The sequence below is a fragment of the Camelus bactrianus genome, chromosome 8 (genome assembly GCF_048773025.1).
Source record: "Camelus bactrianus isolate YW-2024 breed Bactrian camel chromosome 8, ASM4877302v1, whole genome shotgun sequence".
NCBI lineage: Eukaryota > Metazoa > Chordata > Mammalia > Artiodactyla > Camelidae > Camelus > Camelus bactrianus.
Genome location: NC_133546.1, coordinates 7,003,643 through 7,017,403, shown reverse-complemented (window position 1 = coordinate 7,017,403; position 13,761 = coordinate 7,003,643). Strand labels below are relative to the sequence as shown.

The window sequence follows — 13,761 nt, the reverse complement described above, 5'->3', positions numbered from 1 at the left end:
AAGCCAAATGTGGAGGTGCGTCTTTTTTGGTGGGGGTGATAGTTGCAGGGTCTAGAGAAAGCGTGGTCACTCTAGCTGTGTTTGTTGTCTGTGCGACTTGGGCTGGCATGGTATCAGGATGGCCTCCTTTTCTCTCTCTTGCTCTTTTTTTTGGTCTGAGAGACACTTAAGCACTTAAATAGATCAATCTTTCCATATCAACTGATCTGTTTGGGAGCAAAAAGATCACATGTGATGTGTTAAGAGCAGTGCGGGGTGTGCAGGAAGGGGAGACAGGTAGGAGAGTGGTTTTTTTCCCTAACGTTTTAAATATGAAAGAAGCAGCATCTCTCAAGAGAAACACAACAAACTCAACTGGTTTGAAGGACACTCAGGAGTTAGAAACCATAAGAGGAAATAAAAGAAGACAGAAGCAGAATGATTTAGAGCATTGAGGTGTAAAGCAATGTAGTTCCACATACTAATTTTTTTTCTTTCAAATTGTCTATGCAGGGTAGGAATAGAAAACGAACATTTTCTTAGAAGAAAGTATCAAAGAGTCATCCGTGCGTCCCTCAGCCTGTGGACGGCACGTCAGACAGCAGTGAGGATAATCCACCTTTTGTCACGTCTTGTTACCTCTGAAAATGTCCTATGGCTTGGCTTTCTGAAAAATAGTGGGGCCAAGAAAAATCATGTTCTTCCCTCAAGAAACCATGAACTGAACGTGCTGGTTAAGTTTACTGAGTTCAGCACTGACAGCCCAGCTATCTGTATGCTGAACACGCACTACCTGGCACATAGTAAAGAGGATTAATTTAAGGTCAAATCCACACACCAGCTGTGTGGTCTTGGGCAAGTTCCATAACCTCTCTGAGCCTCAGTATCCTCCAGGTGGAAAGGGCAATGCCCTGAGGTAGATGAACTGCAGCAGGTGTAGCTTTGAGCAGTGCCCGCCCCAGACTTGCCCCTGCAGCGTGGCTGTGGCCATATGGCAGGCACTGGCGCAGGGCTGGGGGGCCCAAGGTAGATAAGGCGCCCTTCCTCCCTCAAGGAGCTCTAAGGCCAGAGAGAAAGGGAGACAGACATCGCAACTTACTTGTCCGCGATGGAGTGAGAGCGCCCCCTGGCTTCTGCTCCACCCATCGTGTCCCCGCTTCCCTGAGGGTTACACACTTCGAGGCCCTGGGCCGCAGCTCCTGCTCAGTCTGCGTTATTGGCTCCTCCTCATCTCCCCGACCCTTCAACGTGGCAGGACCCAGAAGGCTGTCCCTCAACCCCAAGCCTGTTCCATTTGTGCACCAACTGCCCCCGCCCCTCCCCTAGTTATGCTATCGGCTTTACTTTCAAAATACATCTGAATCCCACCTGTCTCAGTCCCCTGCTGCCTCCACCCGGGTCCCATTGCCTCACCTCCACGTGGGTCTCCCTGTGGCACCTACAGGCTGCAGGCACGGGATCGTGTCACTCCTGGGCCACAATGGCTCTGCATTTTCCACAGTAGAAGGGAATGTTCTGGCCTTGCCTCTGATGCCCCACAGGAGGGCACACTGCCCCGCTGCCCAGGCGCTGTTCCCTCTGCCTGGAACTCGCTTCCCCCTTCCTCCCTCACCTCCTGGAGGTCTTGGCTCAAATATCCCCCACGAGCTCCACCCCACTGCACTCTGAAAAACTGCAGCCCCTCCCCCGGGACCTCCGGATTTCCCTTCCACCATGTACCTTTTCTCCATGCACAGCGCGCATAGAGCGCTGACCCGGGTGTGATGAACTCACTTGCGTGTCCGCTGTCTCTCCTCCCTCGAGAATGTGAGGTTAGGAGGGAAGGACCCTGCCGAGGACGGAGCTCATGATGGGATGCATCCAACCCCTCACAACAGGGCCAGGTCCTGGCGGTCCCCCAAAGATATTGGTGAAGTTAACTAGCACGTCTGGGATCATGGAGACTATTCCAGGGCAGCCTGGAGCCTGGAGGGAGGCTCTGGGGAGGAGAGCCCCGCAGCGTGAAAAGGAGAACAACAGATTGCACACGGGGGACTAAAAAGGGGGCAGCGAGAGAAGAGTCAGCACAGAACAGCTGGGCGTCTCGGGGAGCTGAGGGGTTGCAGGATATTTGGAGGACGGATGGATGGGAGGACAGGGGGATGTTCGGGGAAGGAGACGTAGAGGCGCATGGAGGTGGCTAGGAGCGCGCCAGCGGCCTTCTCTCCTCCTCCGAGCCCACGAGCCGGCATCTCTCCTGTTTCAGTCACAGAATTTGTGGGCTTGGGCTACAGAAGAACGGTGGCGATCCTCTACCAGATGGCATTCACTGTGGGGCTGGTGCTGCTGTCCGGGCTGGCCTACGCCGTCCCTCACTGGCGCAGGCTGCAGCTGGCCGTCTCTCTGCCGGTCTTCCTCCTCCTGCTCTGCTTCTGGTATGTGACCTCTCCTGGACCCCGTCTTCCCAATGGCCAGGGCAGCCCCATGTGCAGGACCAGAGTTTACCTCCATCTGTGCCGTTTGGGGTGTCCTATTCAAGGGTGGCCCTCATTATGCTGGGAGCTGCCCTCAAATGGAGCTGCTTTAAATTTGCATCCCCCAGATAGAGGCCAGCGATGCTGCAAGTCAGACAAAAGTCCAACCAGCCACATAGGAGGCATTGCTCTTTGCTGAGTGAATGAATGAGTGAATGAGGAATGGATGAATGAAAGGGTCACTGGGGAATGTGCAAGCTGAGCCCTTGTGAAGCAAAAGCAGTTCAGGTAAGTCAATAACCTTTTGAACAGTCAGCCCTTGGCAGGGCCTGAAGGGGTAAGCAGCTGGACAGATGAGCTTTTATTGTGGAAGAAGGAAGAGGGGACAACAGAGAGGGGTGTGGAGAGAAATATCTTGTCCACGCAGCTTCTGTCACCATTTTGCTGAGGACAAATCTTATCTCTGGGTGGCACTGAGTCCACCCGATCTCTCAGAACCGTGGCTGGCCTCTGAGTATGCTCATGCTCAGGAATAGCCTGCTCTCTCCTCGTCAGTGTGAAACAAGGGAGCCCTCCAGTGGCAGGAGCCCCTGGCTGCATCCTGATGGCTGCGTGGGTGAGATTGCGCCTGTGGGTTTTCAGAAGACCTTATTCCAGAGATTTCCAGCCTCTGAGCTGTGATATACTTGTCCCGTTTGAAATAGACATGATGGTGTCTATCTGATGTTAAAGGGAAGTGAATATAGTTTATTTTGTTTTGGAAATATTTTGAGACTTGTTCAACAGCACTTGTGTTCCATGGGGACATCTGCTGAACCCCCCAGGGTGGGGCACATGGAGCATCTATTATGTGTGAGAAATTTCCCAGAGGAGGACATGGTTGCTGGCTCCCAGGAGGTACTGGGACCCCTGCCCCACTGAATGAAGGTAGCACCTAGGAGGCAGTGGTTCTTTTCTGGTCTGTAAACCTTAGCAGGGGTCCCTAAGAGGATGAATGACCTACAGAGCTCCTAGGCAGGCTGTCTGGGCAGCACATAGTGACCCCAGATCCTCATCCACCAGCTGCTTGAGGAATTTCTTTCCCGATGTGAGGATGGTGGGCTGCTCTGAGCAACAGCTTCGCTCCCATCAGGACTTGACATCAGATGAGCTGGGAGTGGTGGGGGGAAATGCCAAGTGGTGGTGATCTGTGTCCACAGGTATGTGCCTGAGTCTCCCCGATGGCTGTTATCACAAAAGAGAAATGCTCAAGCAGTCAAGATCATGGACCGCATAGCCCAAAAGAATGGGAAGCTGCCTTCTGCTGATCTAAAGGTGACAAACTAGCAAGGGGCTTCTCACGGCACTGAACTTTGTATTGGGTTTGGGAGTTAGAACGTGCCTGTGCGGCTGCCTTGGGATGCAGGAGGGCACTGGTGACATCTGGGGGGATGGGTGCAGCCAGCAGCCAGGTGATGGCCCACCGGGGAAGGAGCAGGATGGGGAAAGGGGTCTGATGGTTCTCCCTGCTTGCGCCAGCTTGGATGCGGCTGATGCTCTGACCCCCTCCTAGATGCTCTCTCTCCCAGAGGACGCCACCGAAAAGCTGAGCCCTTCGTTCACAGACCTGTTCCGCACGGCGCGCCTGAGGAAGTACACCTTCATCCTGATGTACCTGTGGTAAGGAAGGGGCCTCCGCCACAACTGTCCCCAGACGGAATCGGTGTGCTGGCCCATATGCCGGGCTACAATTAAAGATAGTGGAACAACTCAGGTGGGAAAACAGAAGCATGGAAAGGAATTTCAAGATGTTTTTGAAGGATCAAAGAGCTCTTAAAAAGTCACCCTTATTTCTCCCTGAAGGGTTGCATCATTGAGGAAAGGCCTCATTTTAGTAAGAAGTTCATATATATGGGAGGTCAGCAGTAAGACTGACCTCATCAGCCAGTGGAGGTCATGATGGTACCTACTCATACAGATGTTGGGAGAATTAATGAAATAATATGTGTAAAGAACTTAGAACAGTATCTAACAGATGTAGATACAGGAAATGCCCAGCAACCACAAATGGCTAATTTTGACATGTACATGCAATTCCTAGGTTCTACCAAAAGATGGCAGCCCTGTATGCTTGTTAATTGTTTCTGGTTTGGAGTTTTTTGGAGGAGGGGGACAGGAAAATCTAGAGTTTTGCATTCCTTTCTCTTACATCAGTCTCTTTCGGGATGAAAGGTAACTGTTCCCATTTAGCCAGCTAACCTAGGGGGCATGGAGGGGTACCCAGGCTCATCTAAACTCACCAAGTTGCAGCCAGTGCCTTCCTTCTTGTATTTTTGGCCCTTTGGTCCAATCAGGAATAATTTGGGACGAGAAACAAAAGCAGCCAATGCTTCTCTGGGAGCAGCCTTATAAAACCAGGGGATGTATGAATGAGAAGCACCCGCTGTGATCTCAGTTTTGGAGCTAATAAGCAATTTGCATTTCCATAAGAAAGTGATTCCTTATCCACCAAAATGTCATCTCACAGTGTAAATAACAGTCAGTCCTTCATATCTGCCGGTTCTGTATCTGGGGATTCCACCAACTGCATATCAAATTTATCTGAAAAAAATTCCGGAAAGTTCTAAAAAGCAAAGCTTGAATTTGCTGCACACTGGCAAGTATTTATATATTGTCTGCATTGTATTTACAACTCTTTACAATGACATTTACATTGTGCTAGGTATTATAAGTGATCTAGAGATGATTTCAAGTACATGGGAGGATGTGTACGTTATATGCAAATACTATGCTATTTTATATGAGGGGCTTGAGCGTCTGCAGATTTTGGTATCCGGTGGGTCCTAAAACTGATCCCCCATGGATAACGAGGAACAACTGTACCAATAGAATCGGTAAATGTTCCAAAATTATAGAGTTTCCCCAAAAGTGACACACAGGACTCCAAGTCTTCCCCCGAGTGAGAGTGACTTAGCTGGTCCCCCTTGATCTGTGTGCCCAAATCTGTAACATTGCTCTTCTGTCCTCGAATGTGGATGAAGGGGTCGTGCAGTGGGATATGGGTTAAAAGAGAGTTAGGGAATAATGCTCCTTAAAGACAGTGTGATGTGTGGAAGGAGCACCATTGTGCAGTCGGGAAGATTTAGCCAGCTTCTCCACCCTGTTGTGCTCTGGACCCTTGCCCTTGGACAGACCATAATGACAACAATAAAATCTCATCTTCACCGACGGCTCACTCTGTGCCAGGAACTGTGCTGAGCACTTTTTGTCCATTACTTCAGTGGATGCTCAAGACAAATCAGTGTGGTAGGTGCTATTCCTATCTCATTCACAGATGAGAGAATTGAGGCACAGAGAGGTTAGTTAACTTACTTGAGGTCACACAGCTCATACAGCAGTCTGAGTCCTGAAACTGCTCGGTTACCTCTGCCTTCTCCTGCTCTCCCACTTGGTGGCCGTTGGAACATCCGATGTGGTAGGACATGTGCAGTGCTCATAGTAGGGCCAGCACCTTGGTACAGAGTAAAGAATAGCGATCGTCATTTGTTGTCCCTTGGAATTGTGGGCATATCCTGTAATTCATCTTCTCACATACCTCGTGAAAGGACCTTCTTATCCTCCAGGACACCCTTCATGATTTTGATCCTCCTCTTCTCATATTGCTCTTGGACCTTCTAAATCAGGTGACACATGTTACTCTCCAGCTTGCAGGGTCCTTTATCCTCCTGGCCAGATCCTGAGCCCCCTCTTCCATGGCGCTTGTCTTTGATCTGACTTCTCTCTGCTCAGGTTCACCAGCTCCATGATCTACCAGGGCCTCATCCTGCACGTGGGAGCCACCGGTGGGAACCTCTACCTGGATTTCTTCTACTCCGCTCTGGTTGAATTCCCGGCGGCCTTCATCATCCTCTTCACCATCGACCGCTTTGGCCGCATTTACCCACTGGCCTTGTCCAATCTGGTGGCCGGGGCAGCCTGCTTCATCATGGTCTTTATTCCACATGGTGAGTGGTCCACTTCATCATCTTCCAGGTAATTGGACCTCAGGAACCTTGTCTTAACTCTTCAATAACCTTAGTCTACAAGTATTTTTTTTTTAATTTTAAATTGAGGTATAACATACATACAATGAGCCCATTATGAGTGTTCAGGCTGATAGATGTTTACATATATGTGGGCCTGGCTACCACCATAAAGATAAAGAACATCTCCAACACCTCAGAAGGTTTCCTCACACCCCTTGACCATCGCTGCTCACCACCCCTGCCCAGGTCACCACTACTCTGGTCTCTGCCACTGCAGATTAATGTTGACGGTCCTTGAACATCATACAACCAGCTCCATTTGTACATACCCTTTGTATTGTCTCATTTCATTCCCTCATTTACGTCTGTGAGGTTTGCCCATGTCGTCACGTGAGAGTGGAGTCCACCCTTTTTCACTATTGTGCTGCGCCGCGTTGTGCGAGTGCCCGTTTATCCACGCCACTCTTATTGACCCTTGTGTGGTCTCCCGTGTCTGCCTGTTGGGGCCAAGGCTGCGGTGAACATTCTGACATATCTTTTCATGGCTGCTCATTTCCCTTGCAGGGTCGAGGGGTGGCATATGTTAGATTTTGTAGATAGAGCCAGAGAGCTTTCCAAAACGGATGGCCCCATTCACACTCCCACCTCAATGCATGAGCCGTCATGGTGCACACTGACATGTATTCTCTCTAAGTCTCACAGCTGTGAAATTATTCCCATTTTTCTGCTGAGGACACTGAGGCATGAAGAAGTAAACAGTCTGCCAAGTCCCACTGCTGACCGGAGGCGGAGCTGGGATTCAGAAAGCCCATTCTGAGTGGGGAGGGTGGACGTCAGTGGGTAGACCACGCGCTCAGCATGCACGAGGTCCTGGGTTCAATCCCCAGCACTTCCATTAAAATAGATAAATAAATAAATAAATAAACAAACAGAATTACCTCCCTCCAAAACAAACAAACCCAAAACAAACAAACAAAAAGCCCTTTCTTCCCTTATGCAACGTTATCAGGCCCCCAACTCTCTCAGGACTCAGTTTACTTATCCAAAAATGAAAGGGGTAGATAAGACTGTCTTTCCAGCCCTTCCAGCTCTCAAGTCCACACTTCCCATGGTGGCTTCTCATAGCAACTCTGTGGGCACAGTCCTCACCAGCTTTGCACGCCCTCTGTCTCCTCCCCAGATCTACACTGGCTAAGTACTGTGGTGGCTTGTGTTGGCCGAATGGGAATCACCATCGTGTTCCAGATGGTGTGTCTGGTGAACGCCGAGCTCTTTCCCACGTTCATCAGGTGAGTGCGGGGCGGCAGGGGTCAGGGCGAGGTGGCCACTGGTGGCTACAGGCCAGCCAGGCTCAGGGAGAACCCGCACTTCAGGACCACCCCTCCAGATGCCCCCAAGGGTAGATGGTTTGACATCGAGATGGGGCTTGGGCATCCAAGAGCGAGCCCACATCTAATTCGATGGAGATGGGAAATGGAAGGTTGGGTAGACCAAGGGTCATGTGTGCTGCGCGCAGGGCAAACACAAGAGAAGGGGCATCTGGCACGGGGGAGACAGCACTGGACCGGGAGCGGGAGGCTGAGTTTCAACTCTGTCCTTAGTGCCGACCCGTTTTGTAAACTTCTGCAGCAACATGGGCACCTCTGGGCATCACTGGCTTAAATAGCAGTTCAGATTTGCACTGTGACATGCCGCCCTTACCGTCACTGGTCCCCCCACTTTACATGGGAGGAAGCTGAGGTCTAGAGAGGGAAAGGGACCCTCCAAGAGGCACGCAGCTGGAATGGCAGGGCCAGGGCAGGAACTCGCTCCTCTCTGACCTTGAATCTCCTGCTTTTCCCATGATGACATGATACTCTGTAAACTCAGTCACGGGCCCGGAAGAGTCATTGTTTAAAGTCAGGTTTATTGAGGTAGAGTTTTCTTAGAACAAAATTCACCCTAAAATGCACAGTTTGATGAGTTTTGATTATATTTATTTCACCACCAGCACCATCAATGTACCACAGAGACAGCTCCATCCTCTCCAAATGTTTCCTCTTATCCCTTTGTGGTCAGTCTTCTCCCCTCCCACCCCCTCCTGGAAACCACTGATCTGATTTCTCTCCCTGCGGCTTTCCCTTTTCTGGAATGTTACGTGAATAGAATAACATGGAACGCAGCCTTCTTTCACTTGGCTTCGCGGGGCTCATCCACGCTGTTCCGTGTGTCAGTGTTTCGTGCCTTCTTACTGCCGAGTGGTGTTCCAGTGCGTGGGGGATGCACTACGATTTGTGTGTCCATCTCCCAGCTCATGGACAATTGGGCCGTTTCCAATTATGATACAGCTGCCAACAGACATTCATGTACGGTTTTTTGAGTGGACATATGTTTTCATTTCTCTTAGATAAAAACTATGGAGTGGGTCATGTGTGTTTAAATTTATGAGAAACTGCCAGAATGTTTTCTAAAGTGGCCTCAGGGTCTTTCTTTCCCACCAGCCGTGTGGAAGGGAGCTGGTGACTCAGGATCCCCATCAGAGCTTGGTGTGGCCAGCTTTCCACAGAGTGCTCGAGTCCTTCTTGGAGAGGGTGGCCTCACTGTGACCTTGGCTTACGTCGTCCTCATTAGTAATGATGCTGAGTGTCTTTGCGTGTACTTACTACCATCTGTATCGTAGAAGACTTAGTTTATTTATTTTTTCTGAGATTTGAAAGGATACTGCATTCTTTTTTTCTTTAAATTGAAGTGCAGTTGATTTACAATGCTGTGTTAGTTTCTGGTGTACAGCACAGTTATTCAGTTATCAATCACGTGTCACACATATATTCTTTTTCATTATAGGTTATTACAAAATATTGAATAGAGTTCCCTGTGCTATACAGTAGGACTTTGTTGTTTACCTGTTTTATATACAGTAGTGTGTATCTGTGAATCCCAGACTCCTAATTTATCCCTCCTGCCTTTTCCCTTTTGGTAACCATAAGTTTGTTTACTATGTCACTGAATCTCTTTCTATTTTGTATATAGATTATTTGTTTAGAAGACTTAGTTTAAATGAAGATTATTTTTATCATAAAAGTAATTAACCATTTTATTTAAAGTTTAATTCTGACCTTTGTTAGCATTTGGCATATTTCCTTAAACTCTTTTTTTTCTTTGTATAAATTGTTTCTTCTCCCCATGTCATCAGACCAATGATTTCTAACAAATATCCCAGCTCCCCAACCTCCTCTTACACCTGCATAGCTCTCTGAACCCCTCCCAGAGCCAGAAGACACAAGGGTGCCTCTGATTCACTCTTTCCTCTCTCCTGCCTGTCCCTTCATTAAAAGGCCCTGTCTCATACTCTCATTTGTAAAAGGTCACTTGGAATGAGGACAAAGAGACTAAGGCAAATGAAAGAGAAAAATCTTCTACATTTGGCAGTTCTGAGCCCAGAGTCTAAAATAGCCAGGCCAAACAATTCCATTGTCATGGCCACTGGACCCAGGGGACTGACTCAGAATGTAAACTGTCGGAGGTGCTGAGTGCCTGGTCCTACGTGGAGGAAGGCCAAGTGACCTGTCCTCAAGGAGCCCTTGACCATTTGTGCAGAGACGGTTTGATGAGGAGTCTCAGTAACTAGGAAGGGAGGCCCAATGTTCAGAAATAATTTTAAACTTGAGCCACCCCCCCCCCCACAAAAGTAAGACAGCTATGAAAGTTCCTGTATGTTCAGTCAGTTGATTTGTGTTTCTTTTTTTTCTGATGGGGAGGTAATTAGGTTTATTTTTAGGGGAGATGCTGGGGATTGAACCCAGGACCTCGCGCATGCTAAGCGTGTGCTCTACCACTGAGCTGTATTGCCACCTCAGTCAATTGAATCCAATTGAAATTGGGGGGAGGAGGGTTATTTCTGTTACTTTATTACTTTATAAGCACTTCAAATTCAAACAGTTGCTATTTAAGCCACTTTGACCCTGCTTGTCATCGTAGGAGGCTTTAAAGTTGAACAGCACCCTCCTGACTGTGACACATACAGTCACGAGCAGTCCTTTGGCACCAGTATGCACTGCCTCGTATTGAAAATCGCCTTCCCATTTTTACCTCTTCACTATGTTATGAGCTCCTTGAAAACAGGAACATATCATGTGCGATGCCTCCTGGAACTGTTCTTCCTGGAGCTGACCAGTCACCCAGTGCTTGCAGAATGAATGAATAAAGCATCACAGAGACGTGAATTTTAAATAAGGGAACGAGGGGCCCACTTCTAGCTTCTGCGTGCATTTCAGATTTTTCTCTTTTTAAAGACTTATTTTCTTAAAATTGCAAAGAAAATAATAGTCTTTCCCCTCCTCCTCTTGGACATCACACCAAAGCTATTAGCAGAATGAGAAGAAAAAATAAAAAACCTTGCAAATGCCATCTTTGAAACTAGGATGACCCTGAAAGACTGTATGGAGGAAGAAGGGCTACGTAATCCAGGGAGTCTGGGAAGGTCTAGAAGACGCCAGGGAGGCTCACTGTGACAGCACATTTGAGACAAATCCAGCATTCTTCCAAAGTAGGAAGCGAACCTTGAAGAGTTTAAGGCACAACTCCTCATTTGGAGTAACAGGATGGATGCCGGGCTGGAGGTATACACTCCCTTCCCTGGATGTTGTGTGGCTGGAGGTGAGGCAGGGAGGGCAAGGCTGTGAGAGAACATTCGGGAACCTTTGAGATAGCAGTGTGCTGTGAGGGAGGGCAGAGGAGAGAGACCCCGCAGGGTGAGAAGTTCTGCACTGCCACCCCCTGTAGATTGGGCTCAAGAGAGGTCAGTGCATCTCACCACATAGAACCCTGGTCAGAAAGAATTCCTACTAGCCTAGAACATGGCCTGGCCCCTCCCCGCAAATCCTTCTCAAATAGCCGATACAGGAAGAAATCATAGTGTTACAAGATGAATCATAACTAAAAAAGCAACTTGCCTAAGAGCTATAGAAATATATCATGAGACACAAGGGGGAAAGGAACAGGAAAAATGAATAGCAACCGAAGAAGATGCACTGCAAAAAATATTGTCACAAAGCAAATGAAATGTGTAGCCAAATATACTACAACTAAATGCAAAATAATAATGAATCAGTCATCTCTAGAAAATAAGAGTTTGAAGCAGAGATGTAAATTCTTGCGAGACTATGTGACAAGACAGTAGATGAAACTGAAGTCAGCTCAGGTTCAAAAGAAGCAAAAAAGAAAAAGTATTTGAGACATGATACCTACTTTGAAAGCAGTACAGAGAAGGACTGACGTAGTCCAGGAAAGTCAAGACAGGATGAAGGAGTGCAAAATAAGACTGAAATAAGCAAAGGGCTTGAAAGGTTTAGAGATTACGTTTATGTCCCAAAGAAGATAATTAAAATAATGAATAACTTCAAGAAATTAAAAACAAAAACTCAAAGAAAACTTCTGGGAATAAAAGAATGATCTATGATTTGAAATGCCACACCGTGTAATGGGAAAAACTGACCCAGAATGAACAATATTAAGAAATATTCTAGCTAAGTTACTGTGCTTCAGAGAGAAAGACTCATCAAGCACCCAAGCTGAAAGTTTAAGCCACGTGTATAAGGAGAAAATCAGACCGATGCCATTCAATGAAGACAGTGAAACAGGCCTTCAATGACCTCAAGGAAAAGAAGTGAAACCCAAAGAATTTAATCTAAGCTCTCATTCCTAAATAAAGACAGTGGCTGATTATTTTGAAATGATTATCTTAAAATATGGTTCCTACAAACCTTTTCCCAAAAAGCTGTTAGAGAAAAAATTCTCAGTAAACACAGTGGTAAGTGGAGTAATCCATCAAAATTACTGATGGTGATCACTGAATCTGAGATTAAAATCCTGATCCTGTTTTGGCTACAGAACAGAATGTGAATGTCATATATCTGACAGTAAAGAAATGTTATAACGAGCAAGGATTGGAAAGGGAAAGGAGAGAGAATGTTAGAGGTAGTGTAGTGCACGGATTTCCTCAATATACTTTCTCCAGATTGGAAAAAATGCATCATTAAAAGCTGATAAATTAAGCAGTGTTACTGGTGTGTTTTAAGATACAAAGACAAACTCTAAAAACAATGATATGATTAATTAAAATTAGTTTATGGAAGGATGGTTGAAAAGAAAGTAGAAATATACTAATTTTATAATTATTCATAATAGTTAGCCAATACTTATCTAAAGAAATAGAGTATTAGGTGTATTATGTAAAGTTATAAAGGTAGTCATTTGTATAAAAATACAAACCTTTCTAATTATCAGAAAAAATACACATAACCAACACACATTGGAAAATAAAAGACACTGGAAATGATAATAAAAAAATGGCATAAAAGCTAATGACAGAATTAAGACTAAACATTTCTGACATTTAAATAAATGTGGACTCAACTCCTCTATTGAAAAAATAAATAAAAATGCTCTTTGATTGATTATAAAGCAAAACCCAACAACTTACTACGTAGTTGAAGTATAACTTTTCTTCAGAAAATTTGAAAAGAAAGAAATGCACAAAAGCATATACTAGGAAACAGCCTAAATGTCCATCGACAGATGATTGGATAAAGAAATTTTGTTATATCTATACAATGGAACACTATTCAGCCATAAAAAATGACAACATAATGCCATTTGTAGCAACATGGATGTCCCTGGAGAATGTCATTCTAAGTGAAATAAGCCAGAAAGAGAAAGAAAAATACCATATGATATCACTTATATGTGGAATCTAAAAGAAGAAGAAGAAGAAGAAGAGGAAGAGGAAGAGGAAGAGGAGGAAGAGGAAGAAGACAAATGAACTTAAATGTAAAACAGAAACAGACTCATAGACATAGAATACAAAGTAGTGGTTGCCAGGGGGGTGGGAAGAGACAGACTGGGAATTTGAAATTTGTAAATACTAACAGGTATATATAGACTAGATGAACAAGTTTATACTATATAGCCCAGGGAAATATGTACAAGATCTTGTGGTAGCTCATGGTGAAAAAGAATGTGACAATGAATATATGTATGTTCATGTATGACTGAAAAATTGTGCTCTACACTGGAAATTAACACAACATTGTAAACTGACTATAACTCAATAAAATAAAATAAAATAAAATAAAATAAAATAAAATAAAATAAAAAGCATACTGGGTAAATGTGAACAAAAATAGAACCATAATTTTATCAGAAAAAATTGAATTTATGATAAAATATATTAATAAGATGAAGGAGACCCTAAATAATAAAAAGGGAATCCACAATGGTTTCCTAAGATAATTTTACAAAACATTTAATTAATAGAAACTGTTCTAGAGTATAGGAAAAGGAGGAAA

General features: G+C 45.8%; 1 protein-coding gene across 1 annotated transcript in view; it reads left to right on the top strand.

Moving 5' to 3' along the window:
• LOC105077370 (solute carrier family 22 member 1) overlaps window positions 1–13,761 on the top strand; it is a 32,247-nt gene that overhangs the window by 11,123 nt on the left and 7,363 nt on the right. Inside the window, exons 4-8 of the mRNA XM_010965777.3 lie at window positions 2,225–2,393; window positions 3,632–3,746; window positions 3,985–4,091; window positions 6,201–6,415; window positions 7,617–7,725. Coding sequence (XP_010964079.2) covers window positions 2,225–2,393; window positions 3,632–3,746; window positions 3,985–4,091; window positions 6,201–6,415; window positions 7,617–7,725 — 715 coding nt within the window. The remainder of the gene's footprint in view (window positions 1–2,224; window positions 2,394–3,631; window positions 3,747–3,984; window positions 4,092–6,200; window positions 6,416–7,616; window positions 7,726–13,761) is intronic.